Source organism: Conger conger, chromosome 1, assembly GCF_963514075.1.
Source record: "Conger conger chromosome 1, fConCon1.1, whole genome shotgun sequence".
Taxonomy (NCBI): Eukaryota; Metazoa; Chordata; class Actinopteri; order Anguilliformes; family Congridae; genus Conger; species Conger conger.
Window position 1 is genome coordinate 62,125,875 of NC_083760.1, and position 16,228 is coordinate 62,142,102.

Genomic DNA, 16,228 nt, shown 5'->3' on the forward strand with positions numbered 1-16,228 from the left:
AAAAGCTGTTTTTAATAGGCTGTTTGGCTGCGATTTAGTTCGCAGGACAGGAGAGAGTGTGACGTAGTACCCAATGCGCCGATTGGCTGTGGACGATAGTGATTCAGAGGAAACTAAAATTAAGGGCTGCGCAAGTGTCCCGCAGCTGCAATGTAGCGGCTGCTCCTGGACTAGAATACAAACATCGACAGAGGGCAAACCATCACAAGCTATGTCTCCACTGCGGCAAAGTCTGTACCGAAAACAGTCTTGAAGCTTTGAAACAGTGTTGTACATTTATATTGTGCCATGTACATGTCCGTTTAGAAATCGAGCACTTCAGCTCATTTCTTGTATACTTTTCGTAAGCCTACTCTACGGGGTTGGAGAGAGGGTTCCCGCCGCTACAACTGGCGTAACAAAATCTGTTTGACTTCTGCAACTGAAGTGGACCTTCCCGACATGGAGTACACGTCCTCCCCGAAGCCCCAGCTCTCCTCTCGAGCGAATGCGTTTTCTATCGCTGCTCTTATGTCAAGTGGAAAAACGAAAGACAAGGAAACAGAAGAAAATACTATCAAACCATTGGGTAAGTAGAATGCATGAAAATATCGTCACAGCTTGAGCAACAGACGGTGATATTCTCTCCCTAGGAGAGATGGCGTTCTTAAATTGATTATTCTACTCATAGATAAAAAATAAATAAATATAAATTAATCCAGGTAAGCCATTCTCATTTAAACGAATGTCAAAATTGCAAAACATCAGGAAACGTTCCAAAAAAAAAAACCAAAAAAAAAAAAACGATAAAACCAAAATTTAGGCCATGAACAGACTCAAACCAGGTTTGAGTCTGATAAGATTCCGATTTGCCTGCCTGGTGAAATAAAGGTTAAATCAATTTTAAAAAATGTTACTTTATAGAAATACATTTGCCTACTATTTATATTTAATGAAAGTATCCTAAAAATCAACAACTATGCTATTCAATTAACCCTCCTATTATGTTTGAGGTCAATTTGACCCCACTCAGTGTTTGACCTCAGTGTTTGAATTTTTCAAATTTTCAAATTTGGTGGCATTAAATAGTAAAAATGCAACAAACATAATGCTATGTGAAGTCCTGTACCAACTTCCATACAAATGTGTTATTTTGGCCCTCTATAACTGTATAACATGTACGAAAATATACAACCATTTCAATTTTCTTTCTCAGGTTTCTTTGTGAATGATTCTGGTGGCACTTTCCCATACAGGTGCCCAACTTTCACTTACTGTACTTACTACATTAGGCTCTAAGAGATGTTTCTCACAGATTTTTTATGTTTATGGATAAAAGGCTAGTAATTTGGGAGACAATAAGAAGGCGACACACTACTTTTCCATTTTTTTCCATTACAATATTTTTGTGTTTATTTCAACTGCTGGGCTCAATTTGACCCCAAATGTAACACTGGAGATAAAATCTGAACATAATAGGAGGGTTAAAACAGACTGTGCCATTCAGCTCGTGATGTTACTTGGAAAAAGGTTAACTAACGTCATCTTTTCTAAAACACAAACATGAAATCAGACAAAATAAAGACCAATTTGTTTGTTGTGCAATTAAATGATTTGGATTTGTACCAGGTTAAACCCTTGATTCCTGGCAGAACATTTTAAACTTAATGGTATAAATAATAACCTTTTCATTTGTTCAACATTAAGTCAGAGAGGACACTATTGGTCCATATCTACATCCCAGTTTGTGTAGGTGACTTAAAATCACCAACTGTAAACCATCAGACCAAACCAACAGACAACCAAAAGCAAAATATCTGAGATAGCCTACATCAAGTGCAAACATCAAGGTTATAAATATAAGAACCTTAACAGTGATACGAGTGATGCATATACTTATTTAATTCAAGTCAATTCCAGTAACCTATTCCACGCGAAAAGGTGTGCAATTACCTTTGACATTTTAAGTCAAGAAGTGCATTTACCAGATAGGCCTACGTTTAACAGCATACGTATTGCTTATATTTTGGCTTGTTTTCTGTTAAATCCGCAGGCCTGCGTTGAGACGATATTATTCGATTTGATTTAATAGGCCAATTAAAACGTCCAATAAATAAAATACATGAAATTATTAGTAATATGATTTTTCTCATTATATTATTATTAGGCTTTTATTATTAGTAGTATTAACGTGTGGCTATATAAGTGGAAAAACTTATCTTTGTCCTTTCATCTAGTTAAGCTTAAGTTTAGTCTAAATATGAAAAGGAAGTAAACATGCGACGTTGTCCCTCCCAGAGCAATTCGTGGAAAAGTCATCCTGCAACCAAAGCCTGGCAGACCTGTCCAGTCTGGAAGTCCACGCCGACTTCAGCGGAAACACGCCGCCGATCTGCACGGAGCCGCTCATCCCCACCACACCGAGTGTACCCAGCGAGGAGATGGCGAAAATCAGCTGCAGCCTGGAAACCAAGGAACTCTGGGACAAGTTCCACGAGCTCGGAACAGAAATGATCATCACAAAATCCGGCAGGTAAACACGCGTTGTTCTCATTTTCACGATGAAATAATAAATCAGCGGGTAAATTCTCTCCAAGAAGAAAATGATAGCTAATTAAAATGTTTTGTCTTCAAATTATCTGCATCAGCATCAGCATCGTTAAAATAACCAAACAGATCACGATATCATACTAGCAAACAGAAAACAAACAGATGCAATGAATTATCAGCATTCTGATTACACTATTAAAATCAATTAGTACTTTATTATATTATTATTATATATTATTTATTATATTATATATATATTATTTCATGAGACGGGATTCGTGGAAATGATTAGACGAGGCTGCGCAAACGTTTTGTAGGGTATTTTGCCCAGGCTATATTACAGTGTAAAACGGTAAAATTCAAATATGAGGTAGGCCTGTGTATATTACCCATTGCATTCGTCTAAGTATTTAAAAAATAATATATGCAATTCCACAATATCCAATATCTGATTCGGATTCTAGAGCCTATTGTCTTTGTTACAGGGATAGCTGATAACAATAACAAACTGTAGAACTAAGCTTTTAGGTCATGTTATTTTAAACTGTATTTACATTTGTTTAGGATAATATGAAAGTAGTCTACAAGAACAAGGCTTATTTGTTATAATAATAATAATAATAATAATAATAATAATAATAATAATAATAATAATAATAATAGTCATCATCATCATATTTATCATGAAATATACATAGCATTTATTACATCTATTTTTATGATATTCTTCTTTATTATTATTATTATTATTATTATTATTATTATTATTATTAGCCTTTTTGTAGTAGTTGTAGTAGTAGGAGGAGGAGGAGGAGGAGGAGGAGGGAGTTTCAAGTAGACCTTCATTTCAACCAGAAACTATTTATATTTCACGAAACTGATTATTTCAAAATATATATTATTTTGTGAAATTTGACATGATATATTATTTTGAGATTATTCCATTCTTAACATCACGATTCCCCTCTTCCCTCCCGTCTCAACAGAAGAATGTTCCCAACCATCCGCGTGTCTTTCTCTGGGGTAGACACAGACGCCAAATATATAGTGCTGATGGACATTGTTCCCGTGGACAACAAGAGATACCGATACGCCTACCACAGGTCATCCTGGCTCGTGGCAGGGAAAGCGGACCCCCCTCTGCCAGCACGGTGTGTGGTTTCTCTGAACTCTCGCTTTCCTTTGTTTTCTCCTGGGCCTCTTTGTTTCTTCGAGACGGCATTGTAACGTCAACAACACACGGGAACATGCTTTCTTTATTTTGGCAAACTGACATTTGTTGCTGATTTGGTCGACGCCATTGCTCTAATCGCGAATTGTGACAGAGATAACGGAGTGTATAATGTGAAGCCAGTATTTTCAGCAGCTGATAAAAGAGAGCTTGCATTAGTATGACCGGTGATCCGTTTGCATACATGTGCCAAATAATTAGAATTTCATGGAGCGAACTATTAACTTGAATAAATTATTATTATTATTTAATCCTGTTAAGAGGGCGTTTAATATGTCGCTGTAGAAGGCATGATTTTAGCTAACCTGTTGTCAGTTGTTAGCCAGGTCCCAATTCAGAGAGATTTGTTTGTTTGTCTTTGTAATTAATAGCTAATAAAAAGGGGCACCTAATTCGATTTGGTTTGTTCGGCAGCTATTAAGGATTTTAAAGAATATGTTGAAGTTATAGCCTATGCTTTAAAAAAATGACATAATTATTGAGCCTACTGAATAAAATTAAGGTGAGTTAACAGATGAATAAATAATCGTGGCCTTCGTGTTGTATCAATTGAATCAGTAATATCAAGTTAGGCCTAAAGGTTATTTATTCAATAATAATACTTGTAATCTGTTACCATTATTGTATTGGGTAGATATGGTGTTTCATGTTTTACACTGTACAACGTCGGAAGCAATTAATCGAAGATGTTTGTTAGCATACATAGCTAATGTATATTATAGTTTGAATATTTATGTTGGCCACATATTATCATTTCAGGCTGTACGTGCACCCAGACTCCCCTTTTACCGGCGAACAATTGCTGAAGCAGATGGTGTCCTTCGAGAAAGTCAAGCTTACAAACAACGAGCTGGATCAGCACGGCCATGTACGTATTTAGCATCTTTCCTCTATGACTGTTCATTCTATGAAGTTGTGGCAATCTTGGAATTGATAGCAACAAGGAAGGTAGTCTATAGGCTACACTGTGTATTTTCAAATATGATTACCCAAGGTAATTTTTATCTTATAACTGATAACTTATTAATCCGTTAATTGCAGATGAGATTTATGCACAAGGATAATAAAGAAAATTATTTGTTAGGTGAAACCAATACTAAAATATTTAGAAAAATAACGAAGGAGCTTTCTAAATCAACTCAAACAATAATCTGATATTCATAAAATATAGACCCTTATTAACGTTTTATTAAATAATAAATAATCAATAAATAGTGGTTGCTTTTTCTCATATCATAAAATAAATGCATATTAATTTACTCAAAATGCTAATTCCAAATAATTCAATAAGGAATGCATTCAAGTCTTTTTTTAAGTCTATATTATTGCTTGTGTTTAAATTGTCTTGAAAGGCTCTAACCGTGCATCAGCAGTGAAAGGCCGGTGTTCATCCCAGAAAAACAGGCCTGACATCAAACTAAAGATGTTTTTTCATTCAAGCCCATGATGCTGTGCGCTCGTTAATATATTAAATATTGTAAATATTCGGACTGCAAATAAACTGCTAACAGCCAAGGTCGTTCTTCGACTAATATATCTGCGATTGTTTCATATTTATATCGCAAACGCCCACAAAAGCAAAACATATATTGAAGATATTTCAGGCAAATATGTGAAGCCGAGTTAGCTAGTAGTAGGCCACAATAAATAAAACATTTGCAGCCATTTTAAAACAGCTAATTCACTATATTTGAATATTACAAATCCATACATGATTCAGTTCTGCGTAACAATAGCCTATGTACCGCCTATTTATTTTTTTCAAACATATATAACTGTTACTTTTCTCTCGCAGAAAACAATATTACATACCTAAAGGAAAACAATGTATACGTTCCTGTTGAGAGCAAAGAATAGGATGTTAATTGATATAATTCCATGGAAATAGTCTGTTGGACATGTAGTTATTTTGCTTAGACTATTTTACATATCAAAGTAGTTTACATTTTTTGACACAATACAAGTAGAATGTAAAAAGGGATAGAAAGGTTGGAAAATGAGATTCACATGGTGATGAAACAATGAGCTTGGGATCAAAGAGACGGACATTGTGTAGTGTGCCTTGCCCCTGTCACTATTGAAAGCTAAACATCTTGGGCAGACTGGATATATGCAGGTACACTATGTGAATTTGTACAATCTACTACTAGGCTGCCACTTGTCTTCTTCCCTGTTTTTAGCATTAATTCAGTTTGCAGAAGGCTTCTGAAAAAAAAGGCAAAAGTGCCAGCCTCACAGATTTTATTACACCTTTGAGTTTCCATGGAAGCAACCCCTGTGGCATTTTCAAAATGGCATTTTATCTTATCATACAAAGAATGGTACAGTACAGTGGAATGTGATTTGGAAAAAGGAAGGAGGCGGGGGGAATAGCACTGGTGCTTTGGGGTCTGGTCTCACATGAAACTCCCCCCCCCCCCCGCTCTGCTCCCCAGATCATCCTGAACTCCATGCACAAGTACCAGCCCCGTGTCCACATCATCAAGAAGAAAGACCACACCGCTTCGCTGCTCAACCTGAAGTCAGAGGAGTTCCGTACCTTTGTCTTCACCGAGACTGTTTTTACCGCAGTCACCGCCTATCAGAACCAGCTGGTGAGTCCAAACACAGGACCCGAGCCAATGGCAGGGGCCCTCGCTGGAGTCAGGTCACAGTGTACTGTAGCCAGGTTCTCCCATGAGGTTCTCCCTAACTATTCAACTGTAGACCTTCCTCTCTTATTGTGTTGGAGTGTTGGAATCAGCAAGCATACCATGCTTAAACCCAGAATTTGCCTCTAGCCCACCACAAAAATGTGTTATTATCCCTTAATGACACATTTAGCATTACTCACACAAAATGTTGTGTGAGGAAAGAAGCAAGGTGTGAGAAAATAATATTTGAATGCAAAGTGCATCTGACACAGAACAGCTCCTCAGCAGGCTGAACACATATAGTTAATATTTTTCAGACAAATATGTTTATAGTACAAATGAGCAAAGCACTATTTAGTTGTTGTTCATTATGTTGTAAAAACAATATACAGTGTACTGTGTATGTCTGTATATTCTCAACACTATAAAGGTGTAACATCTTACTTGGTTGGTGTTGTTTTTATTTATTTATTTTTTTTACCAAGAGGCCTCAGTTATTCCTGTACTGAATGGGTCTGTGTTTATGGTATGTGTTTAGCATCAGAACGTGGTATCAGAGAAGTGGTCTAATCATGCTGCCTGGTCCCTCTGCCTGACAGATAACCAAGCTGAAGATCGACAGTAACCCCTTTGCCAAAGGCTTCAGGGACTCCTCCAGGCTGACTGACATCGAGAGGTACTGGGAATGCCATGTCGTACGCTGTTTGTTTTCTGCTGCTCATTGAGATAAATGCATTGGGGGAGGGGAGGCTGGCAGTGTATAGTCTTTAATGTTCGGCTGGGGAGTGTCTTAGGCCTCCTGTTATTTCTGTGGCTCTACTGTGTATAGACGACAGTCAGATCCACACGGTGGGTGGGAGGGGGGGAGCAGAGAGTATGTGTAAAAGAAAGGGAGGGAGAGAGAGAGAGACGGATCACCCGGCTGAAAAAAACTGCTCAAGCTAGATTTTGAAACAGCTGGTAGCTGGTTAACCAGTTAGACCAGCTTCATACTCAACATGGTTTGACTAGCTCAAGCTATATTTTGAAACATCTGGTAGCTCGTATTTCAAATTGGATTTTACACTGGGGAAGAGAATCCAAAACAGTTGCAGTGATGTATGTGTATCTGTGTGTGTGTGTGTGTGTGTGTGTGTGTGCATGTGCGTCGTAATGACCAGATAAAAAAGTTATGTGTTACCTTAAAAATCTTGTTTCTTCAGTATAAAACAGAACTGTTCACTCCCCCTTATTTCCCTCTATTATCCACATTATTTACATGGGAAATGACTCTGTACTGTTGTAATTTCACCAGCAGACACGTGCACTTGCAGCAGGAGCTCCAAATGTCTTTATAACGCAAAGCCGAAACAGAGATGTTCGCTTCTGAAACGGCCAATATCAGCACAATCGCTTAAATCGACACTCTAATGAAACCATACAAACCCCTCTCCGCTCGCATCCAAAAATTCAAACTGCCAACAAAGCAGGCAAAGGCCTGTCCCTCTCTTAGGGGGTTACGAATTAAATCTGATCAATTGATCTTTAGAGACCTGCAGAAATCACATTAGTCTGGAGTCGGTTACTGCACTAAAACATGATGTAATTCAATTGGTCCCAGTAACTGATTGAAAACAGCTCCTATCTGCTGTGCTGTGAGGCACTTCCTGGGAGCTCATCTCTGATAAAAACACACATATTTATATCGTATGCTGACAGATATTGCACTTTCCTAACCTAATTGGGGAGCTAATATGAACGTATGGCTTTGATAATGCAGGCCACTCTTGTCTTGTCCGCTGTCTGACAGGACTCTTCCAGTGGGGCTAATGCGGTTACCGGAGCGAGGCAGATTCACGGCTATATGTGCCCAGTGTAGCCAGATGTGCACCCTATAAGAGCAGAGGACAATCCTGCTATTGCTTCATGTAGAACGTCAAACATCTCAGAGAGAACTTGGGCAAACTGAGACATGACATGTATCCTCAAAAATCCATCATGGAAAAATTACTACAGCAGCAGACAGAGCTGAAACCATCATCATCTGTCATGTCATTTGTTTCATAAACTTAGGGGTTTAGGATACCTCTACATTTTGAACATTTTTGGAACCTAATGTTCACACAATACCTTTGATTGGCTGAGATTTATTCAAGCTGTTAGTTGGTCCAAAATAATGTTTTTCACAGAACAGGGTTAAAAAACATGAATATCACCTGCACCATAGGAGGAAGGAGTCCTTCCTATAATACTGGAAGAGTGCTTTTAAAGGCATTATTACAGTATCATTACAAATGTAGTTACAGTCTGAGTTGAGGTCTGAGCCACTAAAAGCTCTCTGAAAATGAATAACCCAGATTAAATCTAATGCACTTCATCCTTAACTTCGTGAAATTAGACAAGAGTTTTAGCAGTTTATGCAATTTTTTAATGGGACTGACCACTAAATGCTGTGCAAGACACAAAAGAGGTTTGCGTACATACTTGCGTAAATTCAGGCCTTGTCTCAGGCCTTTTTGGATTCCTGAATGTTGTGAATGGATCAATTCCCTCTTGTGTTTATGGTGGTTTCTTTGTGCAGTTCAAAGAGATATATTTTGGGGTAATTTTCTTGTGGTTTCTGCTGTAGGGAAAGTGTTGAGAGTTTGATCCACAAGCACTCGTATGCCCGGTCGCCCATACGGACATACACCGGGGAGGAGGACACGATGGGCGAGGACGGGCACGCCACCCACGGCCGCGGTAAGAGTCATGTCACCTTCCCCGAGTGTGTGCCAACCTCGCCGCCCAAAGCTCGCTGAGCAACAAACAGTCAGAAATATGATCTATAACAGTTATTATAAGCCCAGGACACAATTCATGAGAAAAACCGTTTACCATCCATTTCAAATGTAGATATTTTTATATACGGAAATTAAAATGTTTTTAATTGTTAAAACGTATGCATACACACAAACCATTTGCATTATAATGAATATTCATATTGTTATCTCATCACCCACAGTTATGGCTGACAATATATTTTTCAGAAAGCCCATTGGTTAATCTGTAATGGCGTTTTTGTGGCAGACTTCCATAAAAAGCATGGTCACACTTTATAATAAGGTTCATGAATTGGCATTAACTATTGTTAATCATTAGTTAATACAAATACATTAATTAAACATGAAATTAACTTTTCATTTGTTAATGCATTTGTTACATGTATTAGTTACATGAATATTTATACATTAGCAAACCATATGATAAACTTGTAAACCATTAACAAATACATTAACTAAAGTAGTTGTTAACATGAATTAATGATGTACACATACATTGACAAAGCTGTACAGATTAACTTCTCAGTAGTTAACAACTACGGTACATTGGTTAATGCCAATTCATGTAACCTTATTGTAACGTGTTACCGACACTGCTATATAAATACAATTGAATTGAATAAATGCATTTCAAAGTTAATCCTGTCTCTTGACTGCCTTAGAACAGAATGCTGCTGATAAATATGGAAATCATTTCTGTATTCGTTCTCATCTCTCAGGCTCTGCCTTCACGGCCTCTGACAACCTCTCCCTGAGTTCCTGGGTGACCACCGCGTCCGGATTCTCGGGGTTCCAGCACCCCCAGTCTCTGTCGGCCATGGGGACCAGCTCGGCCGCCCTGGCCAGCCCTCTGCCTCACCCCATTCAGGGCTCCCTGCCCCCCTACAGCCGGCTGGGCATGCCCCTCACCCCCTCTGCCCTGGCGGGCAGCATGCAGGCCAGCGGACCCACCTTTCCCTCCTTCCACATGCCCCGCTACCACCACTACTTCCAGCAGGGGCCCTACGCTGCCATACAGGGACTGCGGCACTCCTCCACGGTCATGACCCCTTTCGTATGAACCCGCCCCAGCCATCCGCATCCCTCCTCACCGCCACCTTCATCATCACCGTCATCGCCATCACGGTCCGAACCCTCGTCCTTCCACCTCATTGTAAATACCGTATCTGAATAAGGAACATCGAAACGACCCGGGGGTGCTGGCTCTCGACAGCTTCCCGGTGATGAAACGGAAACGGGATGTTGATTCGCCGCCGGGACTGAGACTGACGTATCAGGCGGCACCGACAGCCCTCTTCTCTTCTCCTCCGTGAGCGACCTGTCACATTTATCAGTGGAAATAATGAAATTAAATAACTGAGTGGCACAGCAGGGGGACACTGGCTGGCCTGGACTGGACAGTGCCGCCATTTTGTCTGCACCTGACACATCACAGGCCCAGCTCAAGCAGCACTGAACTGTGCTGAAAGGTTGAACTGTGCCTTCCCCGGGGTCAGACCCTGCCCCAGCCTGTCATACCACACCTGTGAACCTACATGGGAGGCACTCACCACTGGACATAAATACAGCCGTCTGAAGACCTGAAGCCTACTGTGGGGGCATTGAACCATGTCTGGGTTTGAGTTGGCCAGGCTTTTTTTTTATTATCCAGGTTGTGTCCATATCCAATGACAACACAGATCCTAACAGCACTGTCTCCCCCCTTCCCCTGCACAAACACTCATCTACAGAGATCAATGTTAATAACAATAATAATAAGATATGATAATAGATAGTGATACAAATGCACTACAGAGCACATAGGAGCTTTCTTAGTGCCATAAATTAAAAAGCATGCTCGAGTCTATAGTCTGCCGCTGAACTCACTAAGAAAAACCAAACAACATTTCAACAAAAAGGGTTTGTTGTAATTGAAACTCTTTCCCTGGTTTACTTTGGCTCAATATACACTTTTGCAGGAAGTATGTTGAACACTTGTTTATCATTATTGGCTTTTTATTCACTACAGAGAATCTTTATTTTATTTGAAGCCTTCTGGTAATATTTCATTGTGGGAGACAAACTAAAATATACTTTGCATATTCTTAACCATTGAAAACACTACATTCATTGAACTTCTTCCACATAAAACTCTTTTTTAAATTGCATATCCTGTGGTAATGGTTGGCTATTCAGGGCATGAGCCCAGAGTGAAATCCATTCCTGTAATCATACTTTGTCTATCAACAATCACTAACTAGATGCTCTCCCGTGCTGTCAAGCAAAGTTTTGAAATTCTATTTCAGCATGTCAATATAAATAGTAAAATGTCCAAAAAAGGTTTGGACAGTTACCATAATTCTGAAAAAGAAATATTTGTATTTTCTTACACTTGAGCAAGTCCAAGTGTACATGCCTTTTGTGGGCAAACAAAGAACTAACCCTGGGTTGACTGTTGGGGTAGTGCTCTGTTGAACAGTAGGGGGAAATCATGTTCATTTGAATCATACCTGCTGGGTACCTTGTTGTAATGGGTTGTCAGTCCTGTTACCTCAATGTGACAGAAACCCAAAATGTCAAATGTATTATGATGTTTGTAACATTCTCTCTATGTCACAATAACAAAGACATGCTGGGGAGATGTGTTAGCGGGTTTAGTGAGGTACAAAGTATAGGGGGAGCCAATCTAATGGCAATGATTGAAGTCAATGGTCATCCCAATAAGAGGACAGCCTTTTTTTGAAAATACAATGCTGGCTGATAATAGAATAATGGTGCAATCTCAAAAGTATCAGTCTTTTAAAAAGTGTGAAAGAATGATCTGATTCTGTTCAATTCTGAGTAAAAAAAAACAAGTGCTCATTTTCAGCTTCTTTTTTAACTTTAATTTCTGCTTTTTCAAGAACAGAAAGTGGTTTAGTTGAAGATGACATTGACAAAGTCCAGACTGTGTAATTTAATAATTTGATTTGGGCTGCGGTTCAGTGTATACAATTGTGAGGACCGCCAATGTTACATAAACTCCTGGGCCACTACATGTTGAGATGAAAGGCAATAGGCAAGCAGCAGTGTTTTTTCCCTGTCATTTGGACGCCTGGAAACCAATCCACAGTCGCAATAAAACACACTGGAATTTCTATCTGTCTTGATCAGTTCATGTGAGCTATTTCTCAGTGCATTTTATTTTGTTGTGTTTCATCCCCTTTTATTACAAAATTAATCTCATTTGTATTTTATGCTATAGAAGCTTGTGCTTTCTGCTTTGTATGCATTTAAGATGAGTTTTGACCTCTAAGATCGACCCTTCTTTTGTTATTTGACTCCTGATTTCCTGTGTTCACGGAGGAGAATCTTTGTATGAAAAGTTACACCATTGAAAAGAGATGCAAAGAATTAGTATGTTTTTTGTTCGTTATTTTTATAGGCATATCCTGTAAAATGTAACCTAAACATCGAGCAACATACAGTGTGTCATTTGTTTTTCTTGTTGTTGATTTTTTAAGTGCAATATATTTATTTCTGCTCTCAGAAAATGAAATGCATAATGTAAAATTTGAGGCATTCAAATAGATATTTGTAAGCCATGAAAAAATATATCACCCTTTAAAAAGACGCAGTGTGAGTGTATTTTTATGTCAGACCAGTGAGGAGGCAGTCACAGTCTCTTGAGTGAAATTTACTACACCAACACTAGAGCACGCTATCTAACATACAGGACATTGTTAAACATTGTTCTGGGGCTAATATTGTGGAAGGACTTGGTTTTCAGTATGAAGGCTCACATTGGAGAGATCATGTGCTATTCTATATTAAAGATCACAGTGTGTATTTATTGTCAATATGGTAATATGCAATTTCCAAAGCTAATTCAGCATGTGTATTTATTTATAGAGAATAAGAGGATAAGCCACGATACGTTTTTTTCACAGAGAGTGTGGAGGCAAGATGGGGTTCACTGGTGGGTAACAATGAAAGTAATTAAAAACAACATGCATAAACCAGCTAAATTGCAGTTCTGAAATAAAATATTTTAATCCAAAAATATTTTAATCTAAAATATAATATAACACCATATCTCAGTCTTTTTGCATGCAGATGTACTTATATTGTTTTGCTTGTCTTGGTGTATAAAAATAAAAGGTGTTCCAGGATCCTACTTGACCCCAGAAGAGCGCTAAATGAGCATCAGCGCTCATTCCACATTCAGAGATGGGTGGGAGAGTGAGTGATGCTGCCCTCTTTTGGCCAGACATGGTACACACACATACAGGGACATCAGTATATGGGCATTAACTGAACTCATATTCAGCTCTGTGTGCTTAACTGCAACGAGTCTGTTTCTGCTTATTGTTGAATTAAAGGTTCTGAATTTCTGTCTCATCATGAATATCCCTGTCCGGTTGTGGCTAAAGAAAGCACTGATAATGAACCGGAACATTCTAGAAATGGAATATGGAGGACTGAAGGAATGCAATATATTCTGAATACCTGGTGAGTAAATCAAAGGGCTCAGATTTAATGGGTTCTTTCAATAATCCTCTGCACTTCTTGATCTTTACTGATTTACGACATGTTAATCCCTTGATTTAAAATGTGATCTACAGATTCAAGACAACAACAGAAACAACAGATGATACTACTACTACTACTACTACTGCTGCTACTACTACCACTATAACTATAATAATAATAATAATCACCATCATCATCATCATCATCATCATCATCATCGTCATCATCATCATCATCATCATCATCAATATAATCATCATCAACAAAATGATCATCATTGAATTGCTATAGTAAGTTAGTTATTGGCATGACTTGCTATGAACTGTGTAACTGTAAAAGACTGCCCGATGCCTTGTCTGCGATGCTGCTTATACTTTACCTTGAAATGGCATACACAAAAGCAGCCAGCAAAACTGGAGGTCACTTTCATAGGGGCAAAATATTACCATGCTGTATGTGTCTGTGTGCATCAAGAATCTTCATTCATTCATTCATTCATTCATTCATTCATTCATTATCCTAACCCGCTTATCCTGAACAGGGTCGCAGGGGGGCTGGAGCCTATCCCAGCATACATTGGGCGAAAGGCAGGAATACACCCTGGACAGGTCACCAGTTCATCGCAGGGCACACACACCATTCACTCACACACTCATACCTATGGGCAATTTAGACTTTCCAATCAGCCTAACCTGCATGTCTTTGGACTGTGGGAGGAAACCGGAGTACCCGGAGGAAACCCACGCAAACACGGGGAGAACATGCAAACTCCACACAAAGAGGCCCCAGGTTCAGAATGTCATTAGTTTTGGTGCGGATAACCTTTGTATATATATAGTAAATAACATCACTTCCTTCCAGTGTACAAATGTGTATTCTCTCTGAAACTGATGACTGCCAATCCTGTTCAGGTTGTCCTCACATCCTCATTGAGTTTAAAGAACTCATAACCTGAGAATGCATGGTATAGCTCCGCCATAATCAGGACAACAATGAGCCCTGTATCCAAACAGACAGCTCTCTATGGTCACAGGACCTAGAAACAGGCATTCAGTAAGCAACATGGTCTCAGCTTTTTTAAGCAAATGAACCATTGTGTCTTTGTGCAGACCTTCCCTTTCAATATAATGTCAGAAGAACCAACATTTTGGAATGTTCAATTCCGTATATATACAGTCCCCTCCAAAAATATTGGGACAGCAAGGTCAATTTCTTTGTTTTTGCTATACACTAAAGACAATTGTGTTTGAGGTCAAAAGATGTACATGAGATGACAGATCTGAATTTCAGCCTTTATTTCCTGGTATTTTTTATCTAGATTTGTTAAACAACGTATCACCTTTCGTATCAGACCACCCAATTATGTGACTGACAGGTATTTCTTGTTGCCGGGATGTGTCCCGTTAGAGTGATTGTTTAAAGAATAAATAGTTCTGAATGTCTCCTGGTTTTAGTCTTAGGTTTTGCCCAATTTAAAAAACCAGAAAAAAAACAACAAAAAAAACACATTTCTCCTTGCTGCGTTTTATTGACGTTTCGGCAATTCCAACATTTTTCTGCATTGGTACCTTTCAGCCGTTAATGCGCAGGTTTGTAGTACATGCTATAATTCATTGGCCTATTCCTGTGGTCAGGGTCTGTGAACGAGCTCAGGGTTTAGGCACAGGGGCCACCAATAGAGAAAAGGCTCTATTACAATGGCACGATCTTGCACAAACCCAAATGTCAATAGAAATCTGACTTCTGATAAGGTCCTCCAACCTTGACCACTGCTGTAACCTAATTTGCACAGTTACTTAGAGGCCCTTTAACGAAATGAAAACCCAATAATGCCACTGCCATGAATAATTAATTGTACGTGTACAATGTACTAAACAAAATCTATCTTCATTTGATTAGAGGTTTTCTCGAGACTCTGAAGTACATCACGTCTCCCTTATTTCCGTCGTACTTCCATATCTCTCTCTGCACATCAGTTGTGTCATTTAGGGGGTGTCAGGTACAAGGAGAATGGGGGAGGGATGAATCAGATTTCCTACAGATTTAACCTTCCTGGCCAATACTAGAAAAGTAGTGACATTGTCGCCTTGGTGACATCAGACATGTTTTGTCACTCTAAAAGCTGGGGGGGGTGGGGTTATCCAGTGGATCTGAAGGCCTCCAGCTTCACATCAGGGATCTGAAGGCTTTGATGTAGACACAATGACCCTTGTCAAAATCACAGATCACAGATAGGATTCGGTGTTCAGACCGAGAGAAAGAGATTGGGTTTTGGAAAACCATGAGGACATGAAGGTTTGCTCATATGCTAATTCAAAAGATAGCATGTGTGCAATACACTGAACTCATATGCTCTATTCAATAGAAGGAGGAGGGGGCAAGAGGAGATGATTGGCTACAACAGTGGTGAGCTGGGCTTGCAAGAATTTAGCCTTGGTGGCTAACCATTAATCAAGTGGCTGGTCAGCTTTCAGTAACATTAATTAGCTGCCGCGTTATCAAGCTAACTACATTCAGTTTTGTCACCTGGCTAGCCGTGATAG

At 39.1% G+C, this 16,228-nt stretch overlaps 1 protein-coding gene across 1 annotated transcript; it reads left to right on the top strand.

Annotated features, from left to right (window-relative positions):
- The first annotated feature begins 210 nt into the window (after positions 1-210).
- On the top strand, positions 211-12,785 carry tbx20 (T-box transcription factor 20). The gene is made up of 8 exons (XM_061257377.1): positions 211-568; positions 2,278-2,512; positions 3,516-3,680; positions 4,520-4,628; positions 6,196-6,354; positions 6,993-7,069; positions 9,002-9,114; positions 9,914-12,785. Exons 1-8 carry the CDS (start codon positions 442-444, stop codon positions 10,252-10,254), a joined length of 1,326 nt encoding a protein of 441 aa, XP_061113361.1. The 5' UTR covers positions 211-441; the 3' UTR covers positions 10,255-12,785.
- Positions 12,786-16,228: the final 3,443 nt, after the last annotated feature.